The sequence below is a fragment of the Mya arenaria genome, chromosome 9, assembly GCF_026914265.1.
Source record: "Mya arenaria isolate MELC-2E11 chromosome 9, ASM2691426v1".
Lineage (NCBI taxonomy): Eukaryota > Metazoa > Mollusca > Bivalvia > Myida > Myidae > Mya > Mya arenaria.
In genome coordinates this window covers 20,749,292-20,777,280 of record NC_069130.1, presented here as the reverse complement: position 1 = coordinate 20,777,280, position 27,989 = coordinate 20,749,292, and the positions used below count along the sequence as shown (strand labels likewise).

The following is a 27,989-nucleotide window of genomic DNA, read 5'->3' as shown; positions in this document are numbered from 1 at the left end:
AACAAACAATCCGTAGTTTACCATTTAACACTAGGCCTTGTTTTTTCTTAAGCATGGCTTTCCATAAGAGGTGTAGGCGACTGTCCACCGCCGAAAGTGCTTCCTCAAAAGATATAATAAAAGTTATAAACATATATAATTGTATATATCGCCGTTAGTATAGAAAGAAAACAGCTTCGGATAATCCTACCAACAACCTTTCCTTTCGATTGAGATGTAAGCGGACCAAAAATATCGTCTACCTTATGAAAACTGTTGAAATAAGTTGATGTCAACGTTTTTGTAATTTTGCTGTATAAGAGTTTATTTAGAAATTTAAGTCTGCAATGTTACTAACATTATAACAGAGCGTGATCTGCATCTGTGTCAAGGACGAACGTGGTCTGTTTGCATATAAGATGACGTGAACATCATTTATATCGTCTTTCGAAACGAGGTTGTTCAAAGAGCCATGCAGTCTACCGCTTACTATATAAGTTGCCCGGGTATATTTGTCTCTGATCTATCTACGGAGGCTACCATAGCTTGCTGGTACGTTAGACAAACGGTGCTTAATTCCGTGGACTGCTGGAATAAGCGGCAAACTGCATAATAAAGTAAGTTTATAGTTTCTTTTGTGTTCTTTCAATGAAAGCGATAAACTCGAAAACAAAATACCTCAAGTCTTTTTGCAGACACGTACACAATTGGTACTGCTGTTGATTTTTCTTTAGATAACTAACATTATTTTTACAAAAACTCGCCCAGGGTTTTGTAGGTTAATCAGAGTATGTTGACAGTGTTCTAACACGATTCACGAAATTGCAAAATCGCAGTCTTGCGTTTATTCTACTTGATCGTGCGAAAGAAATGAAAACGTCGTAAATTAAGCACAAAGCTCTAAGTAATATTTAGATGACATGAAATAAATTCTTAATGAATAAGAATGGGCGGTGTGAGCGCCATCTAACTGAATTAGAAAAGGTATGCGAAAGGTACGCCCGGGTACTTTGGAGCTTGCATATATATATATATATATATATATATATATATATATATATATATATATATATATATATATATATATATATATATATATATATATATATATATATATTTAGACAAATGCAACCTTTGTGCAACCTTTGGGAGACTCGTGTCACCCAAAGGATATATCTTGTAATTGTGTTTTTCTCTTTCCAAATATTTTTTTTAATTAATAAAACATTTCTGCAAACGGTTTTGAATGCTTTAAAAGGTTCAGTCATTAAGCACTGAACAGCAGGACATAAACGTTTAGGAAAAATCACAAAAAATGTATATTATAAAAACAACCTTTTGGTTAACATTATATTTTATTAATTATTTTCTTGACATGGATATATATTTTAGATAATAGTTCATAAATGTAAAGAATGGAATATGTTTTAACAAAAAAAAAATTTGTTCAACTTAAAAGATTCCGAAAGTTCCCAATTGTTTTTTCGCAATATGCGGTCATATTCCGTGTTATCGTGTCGCCTAAAAGTTGATGTTAGTTAAATGCTTTACAAACTTTACAAAGGACCTTTACTTTTCGTTGAATTAGTTACTTTATTTAAATGTTTATGAACACAAATGACAAAAGTCCTTATTGTAAAAGTTTCATTTGAAAATGTTTAATTGAACCTTCAGAAGTTTCAATTTGGCCTACACTCTCTATCATCGGTGACGATCATGACAAACTTTGTGAGAACAACGATGGCGATTCTGGCCTCATGTGCTAAGGCTCCATATGACAATAAACCCTGTTATATATTATACTGGTAATCGGAACAGTTCATTTCAGAACCATTTAAGGTACAAATACTTACAGACATGTTCAGATATTTTACTTCATATACAACGATTATGATCGGAGTGAACTATTACAAGCCTAATAAAGCACATATATATTGATCAGTAATGGAACTTTCTGTTTTCATCACAATTATCTGACTAATTTGTTATAATGTGTAAAAGCTTAATGAATAAGAATGTGTGGAGTGAGCATCATCTCACTGAATTACAAAAACAACCACATTGGCTGATACGCAAAATCGCAAAGATACGCCCTGTTACTCTGCAGCGTGCATATATATGTACTACCGGGCGTTATGGAGTTTCGGTACGCCAAGGAATTCTGGTGTATGCATAAGTACGCTCGAGGGTTCTGTAGTTTGAATTAGTACGCCTGAGTACTTTGGACAAACGTACGCCAAGGCGTTCTGGTGTTTGCATAGGTACGCCCGAGGGTTCTGGAGTTTGCATTAGTACGCCTGAGTACTTTGGACAAAGGTATGCCCAGGCGTTCTGGTGTATGCATAGGTACACCCGAGGTTTTTGAAGTTTGCATAAGTACGCCCGGGCATTATGGAGTATGCATATGTATGCCCGGGCGTTCTGGTGTATGCATAGATACGCCCGGGCGTTCTGGGGTGTGCAAACGTACACTCGGGCGTTCTGAAGTATTCATTGGTACGCCTGGTTGTTTAGGTGTATACAAAGGTACTCCCGGGCGTTCAGAAGTATGCAAAAGAACGCCCCGGCGTTCTGGAGTATGAATTGGTACGCCCGGGTGTTCGGATGTATGCATAGGTGCGCCCTTGCATTCTGTAGCATGCATATGTACGCCCAGGAAATCTGTAGTATGCATAGGTACGCCCAGGCACTCTGGAGTATGCATAGGTACGTCCAGGCGATCTAGAGTATGCATAGGTACGCCCGGGCGATCTGTTGTATGCATAGGTACGTCCGGGTACTCTGGAGTATGCATAGGTACGCCCGGGCACTCTGGAGTATGCATAGGTACGCCCGGGCACTTTGAAGTATGCTTACGTACGCCCGGCGATCTGGATAATGCATGGGTACGTCAGGGCACTCTGGAGTATGCATAGTTACACGCGGGCACTCTGGAGTATGCATTGGTAGGCCCGGTCACACTGGAGTATGCGTAAGTACGCCCAAGCGTTCTGTAGAATGCATAAGTACACCCGGGCACTCTGGAGTATGAATGTACAAGCCCGACTGTTTTGTAGTATGCATAAGTACGCGCCACCGTTCTGTAGTATGCATAAGGCCGATCATTCTGTACTATGTATAGGTACGCCCGATCATTCTATACTATGCATAGGTACGCCCGGTTGTTCTTTAGTATGCATAAGTACGCCCGACCGTTCTGCTGTAAGCAAAGGGACACCCGAACATTCTGTAGTATGCATAGGTACGCCCGGTTGCTCTGTAGTATGTATAAGTACGCCCTATCGTTCTGTAGTATGCATAGGTACGCCCGATCGTTCTGTAGTATGCATAGGTACGCCCGACCGTTATGTAGTATGCAAAAGTACGCTCGACCGTTCTGAAGTATGCATAGGTACGCCCGACCGTTCTGTAGTATGCATTGGTACGCCCGATCATTATGTAGTATGCATAGTTACGCCCGACCATTCCGTAGTATGCATAAGTACGCCCGACCGTTCTATATTATACATAGTCACACCTGACCGTTCTGTATTATGCATCGTAACGCCCGACCGTTCTGTAGTATGCATAGATACGCCCGACCGTTCTGTAGTACGCATTTGTACGCCCGACCGTTCTGTAGTATGCATAGGTTTGCCCGACCATTCTGTAGTATGCGTAAGTACGCCCGACCGTTTTGTAGTATACATAGGTACGCCCGACCGTTCAGAAGCATGCATAGGCATGCCCGTCCGTTCTGTAGTATGCATAGGTACGCCCGATAATTATATAGTATGCATAGGTACGTCCGATTGTTCTGTAGTATGCATAAGTACGCCCGACGGTTCTGTAGTATGCATATGTACACCCGACCATTCTGCAGTATGCATAGATACGCACGACCGTTTTGTAGTATGCATAGACAAGCCCGACCGTTCAGTAGTATGTATAGGTACGCCCGACCGTTCTATAGTATGCATAACTACGCCCGACCGTTCAGTAGTATACATAGGTACGCCCGACCGTTCTATACTATTAGTATGCATAGGTATGCCCGGTTGTTCTGTAGTATGCATAAGTACGCCTGACAGTTTTTTTATTATGCATAGGTACGCCCGACCGCTTTGTAGTATGCATAGGTACGCCCGACCGTTCAATAGTATGCATAAGTACACCAGACTATTCTGTAGTATGGATAGGTACGCGCGACCATTCTGAAGTATGCACAGACAAGCCCGACAGAACTGTAATATGCATAAGTACGCCCGACCGTTCAGTAGTATGCAAAGGCACGCCCGACCTTTCTGTAGTACACATAGGTACGCCCGAACATTCTGTAGTATGAATAGGTACGCCCGACCGTTTAGAAGTATACATTACATAAGGTACGCCCGATCGTTCAGTAGTATGCATAGACATGCCCGACCGTTCTGTAGTATACATAGGTACACCCGACGTTTTTGTAGTATGCATAGGTACGCCCGACCGTTCTGTAGTATGAATAAGTACACCCGACCGTTCTGTAGTATGCAAAAGTACGCTCGACCGTTCTGTAGTATGCCTTGGTACGCCAGATCAATATGTAGTATGCATGAGTACGCTCGACCGTTCTTTACTATGCATAGGTACACTCGACCTTAACGATGTATGCATAGTTACGCCCTGTTGTTTTGTAGTATGCATTAGTACACCCGACCAATCTTTATTATGCAAAGGTACGCCCGACCGTTCTGTTGTATGCATAGATACGCACGACCGTTTTGTAGTATGCATAGACGAGCAAGACCTTTCCATAGTATGCATTGGTACGCCCGACCATTCTGTAGTATGCATAACTACGCCCGAACGTTCTGTAGTGTGCATAGACAAACGCGACCGTTCTGAAGTATGCAAAAGTACGCCCGACCGTTCTGTAGTAAGCATTACTACGACCGACCATTATGTAGTATGCATAAGTACGCCCGACCGTTTTGTAGTAATCATAGATATGCCCGACCGTTCTATAGTATGCATAGTCAAGCCCAACCGTTCAACAGTATGCATAGACAAGACCGACCGTTCAGAAGTATGCATAAAAACGCCCAACCATTCTGTAGTATGCAAAAGTACGCCCGATCGTTTTGTAGCATGCATAGGTACGCCAGACCGTTCTGTAGTATGCATAGGTACGCCTGAACATTCTGTAGTATGCTTAGGTACGCCCGACCGTTCGGTAGTATGCATAGGTACGCCCGACTGTATTGTAGTATGCATTTGTACGCCCGATTATTATGTAGTATGCATAAGTACGCCCACTTGTTCTGTAATATGTATAAGTACGCCCGACCGTTTTGTAGTATGCATAGGTACACCCGACCATTCTCTAGTATGCATAGTTACGCCTGGTTGTTCTGTAGTATGCATAAGTACGCCCGACCGTTTTGTAGTATGCATAGACAAGCCCGACCGTTCTGTAGAATGCATAGGTACACCAGAGCATTATTTAGTATTCATAGGTACTCTCGCTCCTTCTGTAGTATGCATAGGTACGCCCGACCGTTCTGTTGTATGCATAGGTATGCCCGACCGTTCAGTAGTATGCATATGTACGCCCGACCATGCTATAGTATGCAGAAGTACGCCCGACCGTTCTGTTGTATGCATAGGTACGCCTGGCCGTTCTGCCTTATGCATAGGTACGCCCGACTGTTATGTTGTATGCATACGTACGCCCGGCCGTTTTAAAGCATGCATAGACAAGCTAGACCGTTCTGTAATATGCATAAGTACGCCCGACCATTTTGTAGTATGCATAGATACGCCCGACCGTTTTGTAGTATGGATTTGCGCGCCCGACTATTATGTAGTATGCATAACTACGCCCGGTTGTTTTGTAGTATGCATAGGTACGCCCGATCATTCTGAAGTATGCATATAGAAGCCCGACCGTTCTGTAGTATGCATAGGTACGCCTGACCATTCTGTAGTATGCATAAGTACACCGACAGTTCTGTAGTATGCCTTGGTACGCCCGTCCGTTCTATAGTATGCATAGTCAAGCCCAACCGTTCAACAGTATGCATAGACAAGACCGACCGTTCAGAAGTATGCATAAAAACGCCCAACCATTCTGTAGTATGCAAAAGTACGCCCGATCGTTTTGTAGCATGCATAGGTACGCCAGACCGTTCTGTAGTATGCATAGGTACGCCTGAACATTCTGTAGTATGCTTAGGTACGCCCGACCGTTCGGTAGTATGCATAGTAATGGAACTTTCTGTTTTCATCACAATTATCTGACTAATTTGTTATAATGTGTAAAAGCTTAATGAATAAGAATGTGTGGAGTGAGCATCATCTCACTGAATTACAAAAACAACCACATTGGCTGATACGCAAAATCGCAAAGATACGCCCTGTTACTCTGCAGCGTGCATATATATGTACTACCGGGCGTTATGGAGTTTCGGTACGCCAAGGAATTCTGGTGTATGCATAAGTACGCTCGAGGGTTCTGTAGTTTGAATTAGTACGCCTGAGTACTTTGGACAAACGTACGCCAAGGCGTTCTGGTGTTTGCATAGGTACGCCCGAGGGTTCTGGAGTTTGCATTAGTACGCCTGAGTACTTTGGACAAAGGTATGCCCAGGCGTTCTGGTGTATGCATAGGTACACCCGAGGTTTTTGAAGTTTGCATAAGTACGCCCGGGCATTATGGAGTATGCATATGTATGCCCGGGCGTTCTGGTGTATGCATAGATACGCCCGGGCGTTCTGGGGTGTGCAAACGTACACTCGGGCGTTCTGAAGTATTCATTGGTACGCCTGGTTGTTTAGGTGTATACAAAGGTACTCCCGGGCGTTCAGAAGTATGCAAAAGTACGCCCCGGCGTTCTGGAGTATTAATTGGTACGCCCGGGTGTTCGGATGTATGCATAGGTGCGCCCTTGCATTCTGTAGCATGCATATGTACGCCCAGGAAATCTGTAGTATGCATAGGTACGCCCAGGCACTCTGGAGTATGCATAGGTACGTCCAGGCGATCTAGAGTATGCATAGGTACGCCCGGGCGATCTGTTGTATGCATAGGTACGTCCGGGTACTCTGGAGTATGCATAGGTACGCCCGGGCACTCTGGAGTATTCATAGGTACTCTCGCTCCTTCTGTAGTATGCATAGGTACGCCCGACCGCTCTGTTGTATGCATAGCTATGCCCGACCGTTCAGTAGTATGCATATGTACGCCCGACCATGCTATAGTATGCAGAAGTACGCCCGACCGTTCTGTTGTATGCATAGGTACGCCTGGCCGTTCTGCCTTATGCATAGGTACGCCCGACCATTATGTTGTATGCATACGTACGCCCGGCCGTTTTAAAGCATGCATAGACAAGCTAGACCGTTCTGTAATATGCATAAGTACGCCCGACCATTTTGTAGTATGCATAGATACGCCCGACCGTTTTGTAGTATGGATTTGCGCGCCCGACTATTATGTAGTATGCATAACTACGCCCGGTTGTTTTGTAGTATGCATAGGTACGCCCGATCATTCTGAAGTATGCATATACAAGCCCGACCGTTCTGTAGTATGCATAGGTACGCCTGACCATTCTGTAGTATGCATAAGTACACCGACAGTTCTGTAGTATGCCTTGGTACGCCCGTCCGTTCTGTATTATGCATAGGTACGCCCGACCGTTCTGTGGTATGCATTTGTTTGCCCGACCGTTCAGTAGTATGCATAGGTACGCCCGACCATTCTGTAGTAAGCATTAGTACGCCCGACCATTCTGTAGTATGCATAGGTACGCCCGACCGTTCTGTAGTATGCATTAGTAAGCCCCACCGTTTTGTAGTATGCATAAGTACGCCCGACAATTCTGTAGTATGCATGTACAAGCCCGACAGTTCTGTAGTATGCATAAGTACGCCCGACCGTTTTGTAGTATGCATTGGTACGCCCGACCGTTCAGTAGTATGCATAGGTACGCCCGACCATTCTGTAGTAAGCATTAGTAAGCCCAACCATTCTGTAGTATGCATAGGTACGCCCGACCGTTCTGTAGTATGCATTAGTACGCCCCACCGTTTTGTAGTATGCATTAGTACGTCCGACCGTTCTATAGTATGGTTAGGTACACGCAACCGTTCTGTAGTATGCATAAGTACGTCCTACCGTTTGTTGTATGCATAGGTACGCACGATAGTTCTGTAGTATGCATAAGTACACCCTACCGTTTTGTAGTATGCCAAAATACGCTCGACCGTTCTGAAGTATACAATGGTACGCACGATCATTATGTAGTATGCATAGGTACGCTTGACAATTCTGTAGAATGTATAAGTACGCCAGACCGTTCTCGAGTTTGCGTAGGTACGCCGGACCATTATGTAGTATGCATAGGCAAGCCTGACCGTTCGGTAGTATGCATAAGTACGCCCGACCGTATTGTAGTATGCATTTGTACGCCGGACCATTATGTAGTATGCATAGGTACGCCCGACCGTTTTGTAGTATGCATAGGTTCACCAGACCATTCTGTAGTATGCATAGGTACGCTCGTTCCTTCTGTAGTGTGCATAGGTACGCCCTGGCGTTCTGTTGTATGCATAGACAAGCCTGACCGTTCAGTAGTATGCAAAGGTAAGCGCGATCATTCTGTAGTATAAATAAGTACGCCCGACTGTTCGGTAGTATGCATAGATACGCCCGACCGTTTTGTAGTGTGCATTTGTGCGCCCGACCATTCTGTAGTATGCACAAGTACGCCGGTTGTTCTGTAGTATGGATAAGTACGCCCGATCATTCTGTAGTATGCACAGGTACGCCCGCTTGTTCTGTAGTATCCATAAGTACGCAGGACTGTTTTGTACCTTGCATAGGTACACACGACCATTTTCTAGTATGCATAGGTACGCCTGGTTGTTATTTAGTATGCATAGGTACGGCCGACCATTCTGTATTATGCATAGGTACGCCCGACCGTTCTTTAGTATGTATTAGTACGCCCGACCGTTTGTAGTATGCAATAGTACACCAGACCGTTCTGTAGTATGCATTAGTACGCCCGACCGTTCTGTAGTATGCATAGGTACGCCCGACCGTTTTGTAGTATGCATAGGTTCACCAGACCATTCTGTAGTATGCATAGGTACGCTCGCTCCTTCTGTAGTGTGCATAGGTACGCCCTGCCGTTCTGTTGTATGCATAGACAAGCCCGACCGTTCAGTAGTATGCATAGGTACGCCCGACCTTTCTGTAGTATTTTCCTAGGTACGCCCGACAGTTCTGTAGTATGCATAATTACGCCCGACCGTTCTGCAGTATGTATAGGTACGCCCAACCGTTCTCTAGTATGCATTAGTACGGTCGACCGTTCAGAAGTATACATAGGTACATCCGACCATTCAGTAGTATGCAAAGACAAGCGAGACCGTTCTGTAGTATGCATAGGTACGCCCGACCGTTCTGAAGAAAGCATTAGTTCGCCCGACCATTCTGTAGTACGCATAAGTACGCCCGACCGTTTTGTAGTATGCATAGACAATCTCGACCGTTCAGTAGTATGCATAGGTACGCCCGACCGTTCTGCAGTTTGCATTGTAGTATGCATAGGTACGCCCGACCGATCTGTAGTATGCATTGTAGTATGCATAGGTACGCCCGACAAGTCTGTAGTATGCATAGGTCCGCCCGGTTGTTTTTGTAGTATACATAGGTACGCCCGTTCATTCTGAAATATATACATATGTACGCCCGACCATTCTGTAGTATGCAAAGACAAGCCCGACCGTTCTGTAGTATGCATAATTACGCCCGACAATTCTGTAGTATGCATAAGTACGTCCGACCGTTTTGTAGTATGCATAGGTACGCCCGACCATTCTGTAGCATTCATATACAAGCCCGACCGTTCTGTAGTATGCATAAGTACGCCCGACCGATCTGTAGTATGCATAGGTTCGCCCGACCATTCTGTAGTATGCGAAAGTACGCCCGACCGTTCTGTAGTATGCATAGGTACGCCCGACCGTTCTGTAGTATGCATAAGTAAGCCCGACCGTTCTGTAGTATGCATAGATACGCCCGACCGTTCTGTAGTATGCATAAGTACGCCCGACCGTTTTATAATATGAATAAGTACGCTCGACCGTTCTGTAGTATGCGTTGGTAAGCCCGATAATTATATAGTATGCATAGGTACGTCCGATTGTTCTGTAGTATGCATAAGTACGCCCGACGATTCTGTAGTATGCATATGTACAACCGACCATTCTGCAGTATGCATAGATACGACCGGTGTTCTGTTGTATGCATAAGTACGCCCAACCGTTCTGTGGTATGTATAGGTACGCCCGACCGTTTTGTAGTATGCATAGATACGCAAGACCGTTTTGTAGTATGCATAGACAAGCCCGACGTTTCAGTAGTATGCATAGGTACGCCCGGTCGTTCTGTAGTATGCATAGGTACGCCCGACCAATATGCATCAGTACACCAGACCATTCTGTAGTAAGCATAAATACGCCCAACTCTTCTGAAGTATATATAGGTAGGACCGACCATTCTGTAGTATGTATAAATTCGCCCGACCATTCTGTAGTATGAATGGTTACGCCCGACCATTCTGTAGTATGCATAGGTACGCCCGACCATTCTGAAGTATGCATAGGTTCGCCCGACCATTTTGTAGTATGCATAAGTACGCCTGACAGTTCTGTGGTAAGCATAGATAACCCCGACCGTTCTGTAGTATGTATAGTTCGCCCGACCGTTCTGTACTATGCATTGGTACGCCTGGCCGTCCTGTACTATGCATAGGTACGCCCGACCATTCTGTAGTATGCATAGGTTAGCGCAACTATTCTGTAGTATGTATCGACACGCCGGACCGTTCTGTAGTATGTACAGATCGCCAATCCGTTTTGTAGTAGGCATAGGTACAACCGACCATTCTGTAGAATGCATAAGTACGCCCGACCGTCCTGTAGTATGCATAAGTACGCCCGACCGATCTGAAATATGCATAGGTACGCCCGTCCGTTTAGTAGTATGCATAGACAAGCTTGACCGTTCTGTAGTATGCATAGCAAAGCCCGACCGTTCTGTAGTATGCATCGACAGGCCCGGCCGTTCTGTAGTATGCATAGACAAGCCCGACCGTTCTGTAGTATGCATAGGCACGCCGGGCCGTTCTGTAGTATACATAGAGAAGCCCGACCGTTCTGTAGTATGCATAGGTACACCCGAGCGTTATGTAGTATACATTAGTACGACCGACCGTTCTGTAGTAATCATAGGTACGCCCAACCGTTCTGTAGTATACATAGGTACGCCCGACCGTTCTGTAAAATGCATAGACAAGCCCGACCGTTCAGTAGTATGCATAGGTACGCCAAACCGTTCTGTAGAATGCATAGGTACGCCCGACAGTTCTGAAGTATACATAGGTACGCCCAACCGTTCTGTAGTATATATAGGTACGCCCGACCGTTCTGTAGTATGCATAGACCAGTTTAACCATTCAGTAGTATGCATAGGTACGCCTGACAATTCTGTAGTATGCATAGGTACGCCCGACCAGTATGCATAAGTACACCAGACCATTCTGTAGTAAGCATAAGTACGCCCGACCGTTCTGTAGTATGCATAGGTACGCCCGACCGTTCTGAACTATGCATAGGCAAACACGACCGTTCAGTAGTATGCACAGACAAGTCAGACCGTTCTGTATTATGCATCGGTACGCATAACAATTCTGTAGTATGCATAGGTACGCCCGACCGTTCTGTATTATGAATGATTTCTCCCGGCCTTTCTGTAGTATGCATAGATACGCTCGACCGTTCTGTAGTATGCATAAGTACGCCCGACCGTTCGGTAATATGCATCGGTACGCCCGACCCTTCTGTAGTATGCATTTGAGTATGCATAGGTACGCCTAAGCGATCTGGAGTATGTATATATAAGTACCCCCGGGAACTCTGTGGGTATGCATAGTTACCCCCGGGCGATCTGGAGTATGAATAGTAACGCCCGGGCGATCTGGAGTATGCCTAGTTACGCCTGGGCTATCTTGAGTATGAGTAGTTTAGCCCTTGCGATATGAAGTATGCCTAGTTATGCCTGGGCTATCTTGAGTATGAGTAGTTTAGCCCTTGCGATATGAAGTATGCCTAGTTACGCCTGGGCTATCTTGAGTATGAGTAGTTTAGCCCTTGCGATATGAAGTATGCCTAGTTATGCCTGGGCTATCTTGAGTATGCGTAGTTTAGCCCGGGCGATCTGGAGTATGGATAGTTACGCCCGGGCGATATGAAGTATGCCTAGTTACGCCTGGGCTATCTTGAGTATGAGTAGTTTAGCCCGGGCGATCTGGAGTATGGATAGTTACGCCCGGGCGATCTGGAGTATGCCTAGTTATGCCTGGGCTATCTTGAGTATGAGTAGTTTAGCCCTTGCGATATGAAGTATGCCTAGATATGCCTGGGCTATCTTGAGTATGAGTAGTTTAGCCCTTGTGATATGAAGTATGCCTAGTTATGCCTGGGCTATCTTGAGTATGAGTAGTTTAGCCCTTGCGATATGAAGTATGCCTAGTTATGCCTGGGCTATCTTGAGTATGAGTAGTTTAGCCCTTGCGATATGAAGTATGCCTAGTTATGCCTGGGCTATCTTGAGTATGCGTAGTTTAGCCCTTGCGATCTGGAGTATGGATAGTTACGCCCGGGCGATATGAAGTATGCCTAGATACGCCTGGGCTATCTTGAGTATGAGTAGTTTAGCCCGGGCGATCTGGAGTATGGATAGTTACGCCCGGGCGATCTGGAGTATGCCTAGCTACGCCTGGGCTATCTTGAGTATGAGTAGTTTAGCCCTTGCGATATGAAGTATGCCTAGTTATGCCTGGGCTATCTTGAGTATGAGTAGTTTAGCCCTTGCGATATGAAGTATGTCTAGTTACGCCCGGGCTATCTTGAGTATGAGTAGTTTAGCCCGGGCGATCTGGAGTATGGATAGTTACGCCCGGGCGATCTGGAGTATGCCTAGTTATGCCTGGGCTATCTTGAGTATGCGTAGTTTAGCCCTTGCGATATGAAGTATGCCTAGTTATGCCTGGGCTATCTTGAGTATGCGTAGTTTAGCCCTTGCGGTATGAAGTATGCCTAGTTATGCCTGGGCTATCTTGAGTATGAGTAGTTTAGCCCTTGCGATATGAAGTATGCCTAGTTATGCCTGGGCTATCTTGAGTATGAGTAGTTTAGCCCTTGCGATATGAAGTATGCCTAGTTATGCCTGGGCTATCTTGAGTATGAGTAGTTTAGCCCTTGCGATCTGGAGTATGGATAGTTACGCCCGGGCGATATGAAGTATGCCTAGTTACGCCTGGGCTATCTTGAGTATGAGTAGTTTAGCCCGGGCGATCTGGAGTATGGATAGTTACGCCCGGGCGATCTGGAGTATGCCTAGTTACGCCTGGGCTATCTTGAGTATGAGTAGTTTAGCCCTTGCGATATGAAGTATGCCTAGTTATGCCTGGGCTATCTTGAGTATGAGTAGTTTAGCCCTTGCGATATGAAGTATGCCTAGTTACGCCTGGGCAACTTGAGTATGAGTAGTTTAGCCCGGGCGATCTGGAGTATGGATAGTTACGCCCGGGCGATCTGGAGTATGCCTAGTTTCGCCTGGGCTATCTTGAGTATGCTTAATTTAGCCCTGGCGATATGGAGAATGGATAGTTACGCCCGGGCGATCTGGAGTATGCCTTGTTACGCCTGGGCTATCTTGAGTATGCATAGTTTAGCCCGGGAGATATGGAATATGCATAGTTACGCCCGGGCAATCTGGAGTATGCCTAGTTATGCCTGGGCTATCTTGAGTATGAGTAGTTTAGCCCTTGCGATATGAAGTATGCCTAGTTATGCCTGGGCTATCTTGAGTATGAGTAGTTTAGCCCTTGCGATATGAAGTATGCCTTGTTAAGCCTGGGCTATCTTGAGTATGAGTAGTTTAGCCCGGGCGATCTGGAGTATGGATAGTTACGCCCGGGCGATCTGGAGTATGCCTAGTTTCGCCTGGGCTATCTTGAGTATGCTTAATTTAGCCCTGGCGATATGGAGAATGGATAGTTACGCCCGGGCGATCTGGAGTATGCCTTGTTACGCCTGGGCTATCTTGAGTATGAGTAGTTTAGCCCTTGCGATATGAAGTATGCCTAGTTACGCCTGGGCTATCTTGAGTATGAGTAGTTTAGCCCGGGCGATCTGGAGTATGGATAGTTACGCCCGGGCGATCTGGAGTATGCCTTGTTACGCCTGGGCTATCTTGAGTATGCATAGTTTAGCCCGGGAGATATGGAATATGCATAGTTACGCCCGGGCAATATGGGGTATGCATAGGTACTCCCGGGCGATCTAGAGTTTGCATTGGTATGTCAGAGCACTCTGGAGTATGCATAGGTAAACCCGGGCTCTCTGGAGTATGCTTAGGTACGCCCGCTCACTCTGGAGTATAAATAGGTACGCCCTGACACTCTTGAGTATGCATAGGTACACCCGGGCACTCTGAAGTGTGCATTTGTACACCCGGGCACTCTGAAGTGTGCATTTGTACACCCGGGCACTCTGGAGGGTGCATTTGTACACCCGGGCACTCTGGAGGGTGCATAGGTACATCCGGGTACTCTGAAGTGTGCATTTGTACACCCGGGCACTCTGAAGTGTGCATTTGTACACCCGGGCACTCTGAAGTGTGCATTTGTACACCCGGGCACTCTGGAGGGTGCATAGGTACATCCGGGTACTCTGGAGTGTGCATAGGTACACCCGGACACTCTGGGGTGTGCATTGGTACGCCCGGTACTCTGAAGTATACATAGGTACGCCCGGGCGTTCTGTAGTATACATATATATGCCCGTTCTATGTGCGAACGGTATAACGTTCTAACGTTCGCACGTGAATTTAATTTCTGTCTTGAAATCAATTTGGCGACGGTGAAACCATGTATTTATTACATATTCACAATGCATTGATCTGATTGGACTGATATATAATTAAAACCATTATGGCATGTATGGGAGGCAAAAGCAAAAGCAGTTTGGGAAAATATACTAGTGTTTGATAACCAGTGTGTAGTATTAGAGTACTATATTTTCATTTCTCACAATAATCGTTTTTGCCAATTTTACAAATATAATTTAAAAGAGATTGTTATTTCATGTTTTTCTGCCAAGGAAAGTATGAACAAAAGTGTTCACACATTTTACCTAGTGTCATGGCAACACTAACAGAAAAGTAGGTATTACCCTTTTAAGTCTGTTCTTTTTACAACAGGTATATTCTTGAATTTAGCCGTAAATGACGTCATATTTATTTATATTCGAAACGTTTGTATTAGAGTCCTTATTACTTCTTTTAACAGAGTTTGGCTCAAATATATGACTTAAAAATTACACCAAATCGATTCTATCTCAGTATCCTCTATTTTTCACTTTTTTACTATGCTATGATCTGAAAGAGACACGATTGTGATAAACTGAAGGGGACCATATTCAGTGTGTGTATACCACGTGATAAATTGCGTCATTATGCTACGTCGGAAGGCAATATTTTGCTTGGAATGAAGACATTAAACAAAGAAAACTTCACAAAACAATAACTAAACATGCAGGTATATAATAAATGGAATATTATGATAGGACGCTTTTCTGGTGACCTGCATCACGTCTCTTTCGGTGAGTAAACATGTATCCACATGTTTCCGTGTATTTCCTTGGCTTTAACACTTGTTCTGATACAAAGTTTGAAGCATGTTGTTTACACTTGTGTTCTGTAGTCGGAACAATAGTAGACGGAAATGAAAAATATTCGGCAAGATTGCTGACCATATAAAAAAATCGGGGAATCAAAAACCTATCCGTCCGCGGACGCTTAAAAAAAGAAACGATTTGGTTTGGCCTTATTACTGAACCGCAATATTTCATGCGAATCTGTTTTGGAAAACTGACTTCACAACTGGGGAATCCAGGCGGGAGTGTGGGGGGCACACCTGGTGCCCCAACCCCACAAAAAATCGTGCAAGTTTACTGTTTATTTTATTATAGGAGAAAAAAGGTAATAAAATACGCGAAATATGTTCCATTTAGGACTAAAATCGTTAAAGCGTTCAACCCAATAAGTTAAGGTTCTGAGGGAGGGGCGCCCCTAAATTGCACCCTCTCTAACGTCGATTCCTGGCTCCGCCCCTGTTTACGTGTTAAGAATACAGTTGAAAAAACAATATCTCAATCCGATATCTATTGATCTAAAGTGTTCTTGAAACAAATTCATATTCTCCAAAATACTTTATACAATAAGTTGCTCTTTGTAACGATTCTTTGCGGCAACATTGATAGATAGTAATACTACATCCCTGTTATAAGTCTAGACAAAGGTTATTGCAGAAGCAAGGAAATTTCCGCTTTATATGTACCATGGAACGTATTTGGGCTCCGATGTAACCTATCAATGTCACAGAAACAGATTTTTATGTAGCATTTTCAGGATATACAATTGTAAAATGGTGCCGGGTTTTGCAAGATTTCTTTGAGCCTTGATTGTGATGTAGCACTTTCAGGATATACAGTTGTAAAATGGTGCCGGGTTTTGCAAGACTTCTTGGAGCCTTGATTTTTATGTAATATTTTCTGGGTATACAGTTGTAAAATGGTGCCGGGTATTGCAAGGTTTCTTTGAGCTTTGATTTTTATGTAGCATTTTCTGGGTATAGACATTAATGGAATTATTATTCCTACTTATAGGAATATTGTTACAAATATTTATACAATTCACGTGCAATTCAATAATATGAGTAGTAACAAGTTATTTCCTTTTAAAGACGTCGGTAACTTCTATTTCGCAACACAGCGTGTCGATATTTATATTGTCAATGTTCATGTTCTTAACAAAGTCTACCATATGGCCAAGCAACGTCTGTACATAACATCACTATTGTCGTCGTCGTCGTCGTTTTATTGTTGTTGTCCTTGTCGTCGTCGTTTTTTTTTTTTTTTGTTGTTGTTGTTGTCGTCGTCGTCGTCGTCGTTGTCGTTTTGTTGTCGTTGTCGTCGTCGTCGTCGTTTTGTTGTTGTTGTTGTCGTCGTCGTCGTTGTTGTGTTTATAAAGGTCTGCCCGCGCCCTATTATGGCTGTATTATGACTTGACCGCGCCATATCCCCGAGTGTGACAATTTTTTAATCCAAAGGGGAAGATTTGCCCAAATCGGTTCATAGTATATTCGTCAAAGGAGTAGCTTTGTACCGTAAATGCCGCTAGACCTGCTATTAGGGCAAGGGAAAAATAGATGCCTTTTCATGAGGGGAATGGGGCCTACTTCCGGCCCAAAAAGGGGCAGAAACACTGCATGATCATGTAACCCGTGTCGCCTTAATTGCAGTTCAGCGTCGTATCCACTGAGCTACGACGGCTAACTCTAATCGGTTGACATAATTAAGCTATACACCTAACTCGGTAGTATCACGTGACAACATCGACTAGCCAATCACGCATAAGTAATGAATTCTACTAGGTAGACATACACAGTAACCGTTTTTAATGAAAAATACGAAATAACTGCTAACTCAAATAAATTGTAAACTATGTGGTACTTCAGTTTGTGAGTTTCAATGCATTGTACACATTAATACCAAATTTATGACAGTTTTCGACAATTTTCTTTTTTTCTTGCAAAGCGATCATCGGGTGCACATTTGCTTTAAAGCTGCACTCCCATAGATTGAACGTTTTGACAACTTAATTTTTGTCTTGGAACGAGCAGTTTTTTGCGTAAATATCTGAGAGCGTTTCAATCCTGAAATTTGATTATTTATTTGTATTGAAATGTTGATTAATTTTGCTCAATAAAATATGTTTAAACCAATACGGTAGGGTCGACGCCTATTTCCTAGGTAGGGTCGGGTAACCCGAACCGAATGTTGTTGTGTTTTTAGTTCTTATCATATCTCAGAGAAAATTATCAATGTTTTACAAAATGCATTTTGAGCTATGAAAACGTGCAACAGAAAATATTTTTCTATTTTTTCAGAAGCAGTTAAATGAATTGATGGGATTAGTGAAAAGTGTCCTTATATAGATTGAAAGTGTTCATGACAGACTCCCAACACCCTGCCTAAAGTGACAGACGAGATGGGGAATCTTTGGACGAGATTCAAACATAAAAAAGTCCGAATTTTACTGCTAGGTAGGCACACAGTTTATCAAATAATTTAAATAAGATTGTTGACCGGTATTTTTACAAGTGTTATGTATCATAGCAAATATAAGAGTTCAAGTGTTGGGAATCGGTTCCAGTTTGACTTTCGATAATCGGTTCCAGTCTGACTTTCGATAATCGGTTCTAGTTTGACTTTCGATAATCGGTTCTAGTTTGACTTTCGATAATCGGTTCCAGTTTGACTTTCGATAATCGGTTCTAGTTTGACTTTCGATAATCGGTTCCGGTTTGACTTTCGATAATCGGTTCCAGTTTGACTTTCGATAATCGGTTTCCAGCTTGACTTTCGTTCCAGTCAAATGACCGATTATCAATGGTACAATAGCTGAAGCCCAGAATTATAAATATTCGGGCTTTCCCAACCAAATCCCCTAGTACAAACAAAATTGTACCATTTTGATATACACACGTTACTTTGGACACAGCATAATCATTGATACTCTACATTAAATTCAAGTTCACCTTTTTATTTGTACCGCCATGGGAAACCCCAGTTGTGTGAACTCCGGGCTACATGTAATGGTTTTTGACAACACCTTTATTGTGGTTGGTGTATTTTTGGTATATAACTAGTAATCCTTAACTATGCTTAAGGTATGTGTATGTTTGAAGTTATTATTGCTTTAGGCCCTATTGTTAACGATATGTAAACTTCTGAATGTAAAAGTAAACTCAAAAGAGAAAATTGCCGAAAAATAACCGAACGCAAATAACAAGAGATAAGAGTTAAAACAACTCGTAAGTTGAATCGATGATCGATTATGACCAAATGCGATCGATTGACCCCGATCTGAGGCCCAACCAAACACATTTCGATTATAATCTATCGTCGGAACATCACTACCTAATTTAGTTAAGTTCCAAATTTGATGTTTTATTTTTCTTTAACCGTAGGTTAAATCTTCATTTTTCTTTTCCTGTATCTTGTATTTGATTACTTTAGTATAATCGAGAGAGAGAGAGAGAGAGAGAGAGAGAGAGAGAGAGAGAGAGAGAGAGAGAGAGAGAGAGAGAGAGAGAGAGAGAGAGGCCTGTGGTTCTTGTAGCTCGAACCATTCTGTCTGTACACTGACCTTAAATGGCTAACACTACTATTGAAGCACTCGCCGAATGGGCAAGGCCCGAGCGCGCGTATAAATAAGGGCTGTATCTCAGATGGATTTGAACTAACAAAGGCGGTATCTCAAATGATTTTGAACTTACAAAGGTTGTATTTCAAATGAATTCGAACTACCAAAGGCTGTTTCTCAAATTACTTTGAACTAACAAAGGCTGTATCTTAAAAAAAAATGAAACTAGTAAAGGGTGTTTCTCAAATGAATCTGAATTAATAGGCTGTATCTTAAATGAATTTGAAATAATAAACGCTGTATCTCAAATAAATTTGAACAAACAAAGACAGTATCGGAAATTAAGGTGTGTAATCAAACTTACCCGATTTCACAGTAGAGTCCAGTTTTATGCAAATTTCTCAACCAACATATAAACAATCCATTTTTAAATAAGTGACATGGAAAGGGTAATCAATTACCTTTAAAATGGTATGCGATATGTTGGTATAACTTTATTGCCTTTAGACAAACAAGCATAATTCAATGTCCCATTCTCGTGTTTATCTTTCAATGTCCCATTCTCGTGTTTATCTTTAGTCGGAAACTGTTCCACAAATTCCAGGCTTCAATGTTCCCAGTGTAAACCAAAGGAGCTCGTCACATTGCCTGGATACAGAAATACATTTTTGTTTTAAATATAATACATAAATAAATATTTATTAATATATTATACTATTTTTCTTTAATGAAAAATTGTGGAATAATTTTATAAATGACATGTATTCACTAGTTTCACCAAAATAAATAATAAAAAAATAATATACAAAATAAAAAAATATAAATAATTGTATTGCTGTATCCAGGCAATGTGACGAGCACCTTTAGTGTAAACAGCACTAAACACAGACCTATTGAAGTGATTTTATGCTTCAGTGAACAGATAAATTAATTCCATTCTATAATATCACAAAAAGACTAACATCACAATGTTAGAAACAACTGTATCCGTTTCTTTTTTGTATATCAAAGGCACTGAATATCTTCAGATGTGTTGTTTATCTCATTATATGTACCCAAAATGGTTGAAATAAACATTTAAGTGAAAAACAATGATTCAGAGGCCTGTGGGTTCTTTAACGTGCACCTGTGAATAGCACTTCCACAGAGGATCCCCATTTAAAGTAGACGACTAGTATTTTGGTGGTGTGGAGTGGAATCGAACTTTTAACTCCTGGATTGGAAGCCAAGTGTGATACCTGCGAACCATGAGTTCCTACTTCATACAGTTTATAAGTATATAATTTCATGACTTATATATACAGCTAAATATCAAATCCTATTCAATGTTCTGTGTTTCAGGTTTGGACGGGTCGGGGAAGACCACCCTGTTATACCGCCTTAAACTAGGGGAGGTGATGACAACACTCCCCACTTTAGGTAAGCTAGCAGGTCTATTTCCCGCTTATCCGGACAATGTGATGCCATTATGTTAACTTATGATGATTCTAAAGTTTGCAAATTCTGAATTATATCTAACGGTTGTTTATTTAAATTAAATTAATGTTTCGTTTCGTAGTACAATGGTAGTTCTTTATGTCAATCATTACATATCTTTAAAGAGTTTATTTTTTAAATATATTAAGGCAAAATGGCAATGAATACACATGCTATTATGACAAACATATTTCAAAATAAGATACATGCAACAGGCCGACAATTCCGCTAAAAAGAAAGTTATAGTCGACGTGTCGGGTCCGGGTATTATGTCCAGTTGGATAAATGTCGGAGTGAATAAACGGACAACTACCCTATCCGTTCATCATATGTGCATTCAGTAATGATTGTTGATTGATTGATTGATTGACTGATTGATTGATTGATTGATTAATTTATTTTGATTGATCGAATGATTTTGACTGATTGATTGATTGATTGATTGATTGATTTTGATTGAATGAATGATTTTGATTTATTGATTGTTGATTGATTGATTGGTTGATTGATTGATTGATTTATTGATTGATTGATTGATTGATTGATTGATTGATTGATTGATTGATTGATTGATTGATTGATTGATTGATTGAAAGCAAACGTGAAGATATCATTTCTTTTCTATAAACATAAGGCGTATGGAACCAAATGGACCTAGAAATCTTCGGGTTAATTTTTTTTAAAGCAAATTAGCATATAACAAACCAAGCATTCATCTGACCACAGCAATATATCTTGTTTCATGGGTGGGGGTGTTTTCCTTGTGTTTTTTTTTCTAAAATAGAATGGGCGTAACCGTTCTATAACTACCTTGCGGATAAATTGCGACGCTATTCACTTGTATCGCACGCTAATTATTGAACGTTTTCTCTGACAACACGGTTCAATACAGTTACGTCACACACAAGCCTCTTTGTTGACATAATTTAAAGTTTGTGGTTGCCGTATCTATTACTTAGAACGTGAATTATTTATGATTTATTTAGCATAATACAACTTTCTAAAAATCTGCTGATCATTTCTTCGGTGTATCGATGATGAAAGAATATGAAGTGAAAGAAAATACAAAACTGTTTTTTCTTGAATTATTAATAGTCAGCATGTGCAATGAATTGCCATATACAAGGGAGGTAACAAAATACTTTGACAATATCAGTTTCTATTTGAGTTGTCCTCGCTTATCGATAAAGATGAATAATCATAAATATATATAGTAATTTATACCGAAGTGACGTGGGTTTTTTTTTGCGTCTTAGTAAGGACTGTCACCTTGTCAATCTTATAATGTACACATTGTCTTATAACCGTGATAGCTCACGGGACATCCTTTTTATTGTCAGCTACTACAAGTTTGGTCAAATTAGAAGTTAAACACCACCATCACGCATACAACATATGTCATTTTTTCGTTTAAAAAAATATCCCGTCATGCAACTTTATATCTCAAAAGTTATGTTAACTAAATAATATTTATAACGTAAAATGATAAACGTTTTGCATCAAATTAACATTGCTTTTAGTCATGTGTAAATAAATAAAAAATAGGGTAGGTAAGTGTTACTTATTTCTGGTTTTTTTTGGAGAATCGGAATTCTGTATTCGTAAATAACAGTCTGTTATTGTTTTTTGACATTCGTTAATAACGGTTTATTCATAGTTTTAGACATTCGTTAATAACAATCTATTCATAGTTTTAGACATTCGTAAATAACTGTCTATTCATGGTCTTAGACATTCGTAAATAACAATCTATTCATGGCTTTAGACATTCGTTAACAACGGTCTATTCATGGTTCTGAACATTCGTAAATAGCGTTCTATTCATGGTTTTGGACATTCGTAAATAACTGTCTATTCATGGTTTTAGACATTCGTTAATAACGGTCTATTCATGGTTCTGGACATTCATAAATAGTGGTCTATTCATGGTTTGAGAAATTCGTTAATAACGATCTATTCATGGTTTTAGACATTCGTAAATAACGGTCTATTCATGGTTCTGGACAATCGTAAATAAGGGTCTATTAATGGTTCTGGACATTCGTAAATAGCGGTCTATTCATGGTTTAAGACATTCGTAAATAACGGTCTATTCATGGTTTTAGACATTCGTTAATAACGGTCTATTAATGGTTCTGGACATTCGTAAATAACGGTCTATTAATGGTTCTGGACATTCGTTAATAACTGTCTATTCATGGTTCTGGACATTCGTAAACAGCGGTCAATTCATGGTTTGAGACATTCGTTCATAACGGTATATTCATGGTTTAAGACATTCGTTAATAACGGTCTATTCATGGTTCTGGACATAACATCGCTCATTTGCTTTCGTTAACAAAACGACAGACGTACGGTTTTGTCAATAATCATAATCATTTTCAAGTGCGTCAAGATAACCATAAAAAATGAAGACAAATCTATTGTTTGTTTTCCAATATTATGAAATTTCATTTAATACGACAACACCAATGTTTATTGTAATTTTGAAATGACTGACGCTATACTTATGCTGTGTTTTAACTGCTATTATACTTTGATAATGTAATTACCTAACTCATGTTTAGCAATTTCATCGGTTCCTGTGATAGCCCAGGGCTGGTATTCATAAAATATCTTAAATAATTTCCCAACTTATGTCAATTTCCTATCATAAGTTGCTCAGTAGTCATATGATATAAAAACATTTCTGAAAAACAATATTGTTATAGAAATATAGAAAGCGCATTCTTTAATGTAAAAAAACACTTAGACATTTCTCTTAGTTTGACTAAATGAAAAATTTCAGAAATCGACTTAAGTTAGGAAATGGCTTAAGATGCTTTATAAATATTGCCCAAGTACTAAAGTGGCTTAAATTAGGTCACTGATACAAATCCGGCTCTAGAGACAGTTTCGGCTTATGTTAAGATTTGTATATTTTTGAAATTGTGTTGCTATTTTCAGGGTTTAACGTGGAGACACTGAGCTATAAAAACATCACGTTCATCACATATGACATCGGCGGTGGTGCCAAAGTGGTGGGTTGTTATTCCGAGAAAAACAAGAATATTATACTCTTAATTGGTGGTTCGGGCTTAAATATTATGTTTGTATAGTATTGTTATTGATACTGTTGTTCTTGTGGTGGTGGTGGTGGTGGTGGTGGTGGTGGTGATGGTGGTGAAGATGATTGGATGATGATGATGATGATGATGATGATGATGATGAGGATGATGATGAGGATGATGATGAGGATGATGATGACATCATGATGATGATGATGATTTGTTATTAGCATATATTATAATTTGATATGTAATATAAAACAATCTTTCCAGCGCAATGTGATCCCCCATCACTTCGAAAGCAGAGACACTGTTGTCATTGTGATAGATGGCTCGGACTCCGAGCGTCTGGATGAGCTAAACCGTGACATCATCAAGCCTGCTCTGGACTCGGAGGATCTTGCAGACAGCATCTTCCTGTTCCTGGTCAATAAACACGACCTTCCCAATTGCCTGAGTGCGGAGGAGGTTGCTGCCAAGTTGAACTTGAAGGCGTTGAAACATTCCTGGCGTAAGTAAACAAATGTGGTCAAGTGATAGTGTCGACCTCCCATACCAGAGGGGATGGGTTTGGGAACGTTCTTTTTTGCCTTTCAAAGTAACAATAGTGCTGGGAAATAGCAATGGCGAGGTCATTCTAAGCGTACTAGTGTCCGCCTCTTACGCAAGAGAGGATGAACGTCCTATTGCCTCTCAAAGAAACTATAGTACTGGGAAATTACGCTCATTCTGCCCATTCTTAATCATTAAAATGTTACTTCATGTCATCTAACAATTACTCGTACAAATAGTATATGTTTATCTTATTAACATTGGAAAATCTAAAATTACTATCACAGTCATGTAATTTCTTTCAGACATCCTGGCAATAAGCGCCGATCGAGGGGACGGACTTACTGACAGTTTGGACTGGCTCGCATCTCGCCTGTGCCCCTCTTCAAAATTTCTCCGAAGAACTCCACCCGTACTTTGACCATCCAATTGCGTTCATATCCCCGATGATAATGGCATCAACCCCGCAATTCATTACTTATATTTACACCAAACAGTTCATAATTTCATTCAAGAATTGTTAAATAAATACTTCATTTCATTTAAGGATACCTTTCAGTAATCCTTTCTTACCCATTCTGTAAATATAACGACCCGACTGTAACCGGAAACATTTTTTTCAAATGACGTCACAATAACGCGGGAAATGATGAACTACTTGAAATCACTTTTAAACGTAAAATTGAAACACTTATGACAACAATACATTTCAAATATAATAAATTAACACTTTCTAAAATGTTTATTTCTACTTTACGGGACCATCTGACACAATTCAAACAATAACCAGATCAATAGTTTTTATGTATATTGTTAAGCGATGAATTGCGATCCGAACATATCCGAAGATGTTGCGTTCATCGATCGACAAACGCAATTGCCAAAAAGGCAGTTCATTTAAGGAATGGAAGTTGAGGTGTAAATATTTATAATTGATCTTCAATTTTCTATGTAGACTCTGAAAGGGACTCGCTCATGTTTTTGAACCAACATTTAATTTCCCGAAAATTCATCTGAAAATGAGTAAAAAAATAATTTGGTTTTAGTGAGGAGAGACACTTTATTAAATATATTGGTGACATTACATGACAATGTAATGCACCAGTCAATTGTTACCACGGCTCCCCCAGGTCCGGGGAATAGCGGGGACTTTGACTTTCGGTCCAGCCAAGCCCGGGCAAAATCCCCGCTCTGCGGGGACGAACTTCTGGTAAAATCCCCGCCAAATGCCCCTGCACCCCAGGGACCTTAGGTAAGGCCCATTCCCCGCTATTTTTTGCGACAAGACAAAACCACCGCATTCACCCGGCACTGCAGGGCCACCTGGAAGGTAAAAAACGGCCCATTTTCCCGGCTATGCCCGGTATACCCCCGGACCTTGGTGGCCGTGGTCACAGTTGATTAGTGCATATTCTACCAGTCGCGGAACATGCCCTTCAGGTTTCTAATGTTTATCAAAATTGTGGTCTTCAAAGAAAATATTTGAGCAAATATCAACATTTGCTGAAGGGGACCAGCTGTCAGTATCTTAGTTTCAACACTCCTAATGATTTGCTACAATATATTTCGTGTTTTTTTTTATTCGTTAAAAGTGCATTTTACAAATCATGAACGAGTCCCTTTACAACATAACGTTTGCTGTATCTGATATTTGTTTTTGTTTTTTTTTTTCTCGCTATGAGATGGCATTTTAGATAAATCTAGCTGTAACCAGTCACTGCAGACAGATGCTCAGAATAGGAATGATTTTTTTTCCATTCACAACACATCGGCCATTTTCCATCGAAAACAACCTTGGATGTATATGGGCGGTTCACAATGTCAGAAATCCTTACATTTAACTACGCTGCATTAAGTAGATCGCGTAGTGATTTCAATGTAGCAGTTAAACTTTAAGACGTTACTCTTGAGAATCTTTATCATTTATGCAATAATTAATTTCCCTGGCAATCAATTTAAACTTAGTTATACAAAATACACGTTAAAACACTGCAAATAATTATTTACTTATTTATTTTACAAACCACTTTCATGTACCGGCATACATCCGAGGTTGTATTCAATGGGTTCCGAATTATTATTTTTTTCAGATGAACACGATAAAATGAACAAGACATTATTGAGACATTCGTCAACTTATTTAAAATTTGAAAAAAAATGTTAACCAAGAACGTTCAGATTTTTGCGTTTCTATTTCGCAACATATGTACACTATACGTCATAATGATATTAATTATAAACTTGTACATTGTATATCGAGTTCATAACTTGTGTTTCATATATATTTACTTTTAGTGTATTATCATTTTATTTAATTGTCTTTCATTGTTCGGCCTTTGATACAGATAATATATTTTAGATCATCTTACATTAATGGTTTGTTGTATTTGTATTAATAAACAGGAAAATACATACACAGTACGAGAAAGGTTGTCTTCGTTTTTGTATAACTCCGTAAGTCATGCTGATATTTGCCAAACAGAGTTACTTCCCTTTGACCAATAGAATTAGCATGTTTTAGTCGTTTGACTTAATGATATAAAGGTATACCGTTTTTTATACAGATAAAAATATGTAAGCGATATATTAACGCTTTTGTACCAGGGGAATTTGTGACAACTTAGCTATTAATTCAAACATACATTTATATAAAGGCTCCTAATTGAATCTGTACACAAATCGAATGGGGTTTTTTGTTTGTTTTTTGTTTTTTCTTCTATCATTTACGCCAAATGAGTTAAACATGATAATGCATTAAATATTTAAAAAAAAATGTATACCAGGGGAAGCTTCTGTATTTGATGTGAGAGGGTGCGTAATTTAGAGAACGAATCCATTTGACATGCGCCCCTACTACAGAACCAAAATTAATTTGGTTTAGTGTGTTAAAATGACCTTGATCCTATATTGTAGCACGACCGTCTAAAATAGATTAAGAATTGGTTGATCTTGGTCGTAGGTCAACCATTTAAATACCATAAGAATTGGCTGACATAAGTTGTAGATCGTAGCTCGGCCATATACAATGCATGTACCTTATTAGTGGTTAAATTGGGTCGCATATCGTAGCTAGACAATCTATGATGCATTAAAAATTGGTTGAGCATGGTCGTAAATCGTAGCTCGGCCATCCAATTTCCTTAAAATTTGGTTGACCTGGGTCGTAGATCGTAGCTCGACCATATACAGTACATTGATATTGGTTGAGCAGGGTCGTAGATTGGCAATCAAAATACATTAAGAATTGGTTTACCGGAGTCGTAGAACGCAGCTAGACCGTATAAAAACATTAATAATTGGTTGTCTTAAATGCGTACCGAAACTGTTACTATAGCAAAATAAAGAAAAGGTGAAATAGCAAACAACATAATTCAAGTGCTTTGTGGCAATGGGAATCTTGCGATATAGTATTGAGTATAGATGTTCTATTAATGGTTTTAGACACTTGTAAATAACGGTCTGTTAATGGTTTTAGACATTTGTAAATGACGTTCTATTAATGTATTTAGACATTCGAATATAACGTTCTTTTAATGGTTGTAGACATTTGTAAATAATGCACCAGTCAATTGTAACCACGCCCCCCCCCCAGGTCCGGGGGTATACCGGGGATAGCCGGGGAAATGGGCCGT

The 27,989-nt window shown here is 40.8% G+C and overlaps 1 protein-coding gene across 2 annotated transcripts; it reads left to right on the top strand.

Moving 5' to 3' along the window:
- The first annotated feature begins 492 nt into the window (after positions 1-492).
- On the top strand, positions 493-26,749 carry LOC128246409 (ADP-ribosylation factor 1-like). Of its 2 annotated transcripts, XM_052964597.1 has the most exons (6): positions 493-596; positions 18,024-18,179; positions 20,624-20,701; positions 23,705-23,778; positions 24,079-24,316; positions 24,663-26,749. In XM_052964597.1, exons 2-6 carry the CDS (start codon positions 18,125-18,127, stop codon positions 24,776-24,778), a joined length of 561 nt encoding a protein of 186 aa, XP_052820557.1. In that variant the 5' UTR covers positions 493-596; positions 18,024-18,124; the 3' UTR covers positions 24,779-26,749. The 2 variants fall into 2 exon arrangements, with proteins under 2 accessions (XP_052820557.1, XP_052820558.1); XM_052964598.1 differs by lacking the exon at positions 18,024-18,179 and having other exon boundaries at positions 497-596; positions 24,663-26,748.
- Positions 26,750-27,989: the final 1,240 nt, after the last annotated feature.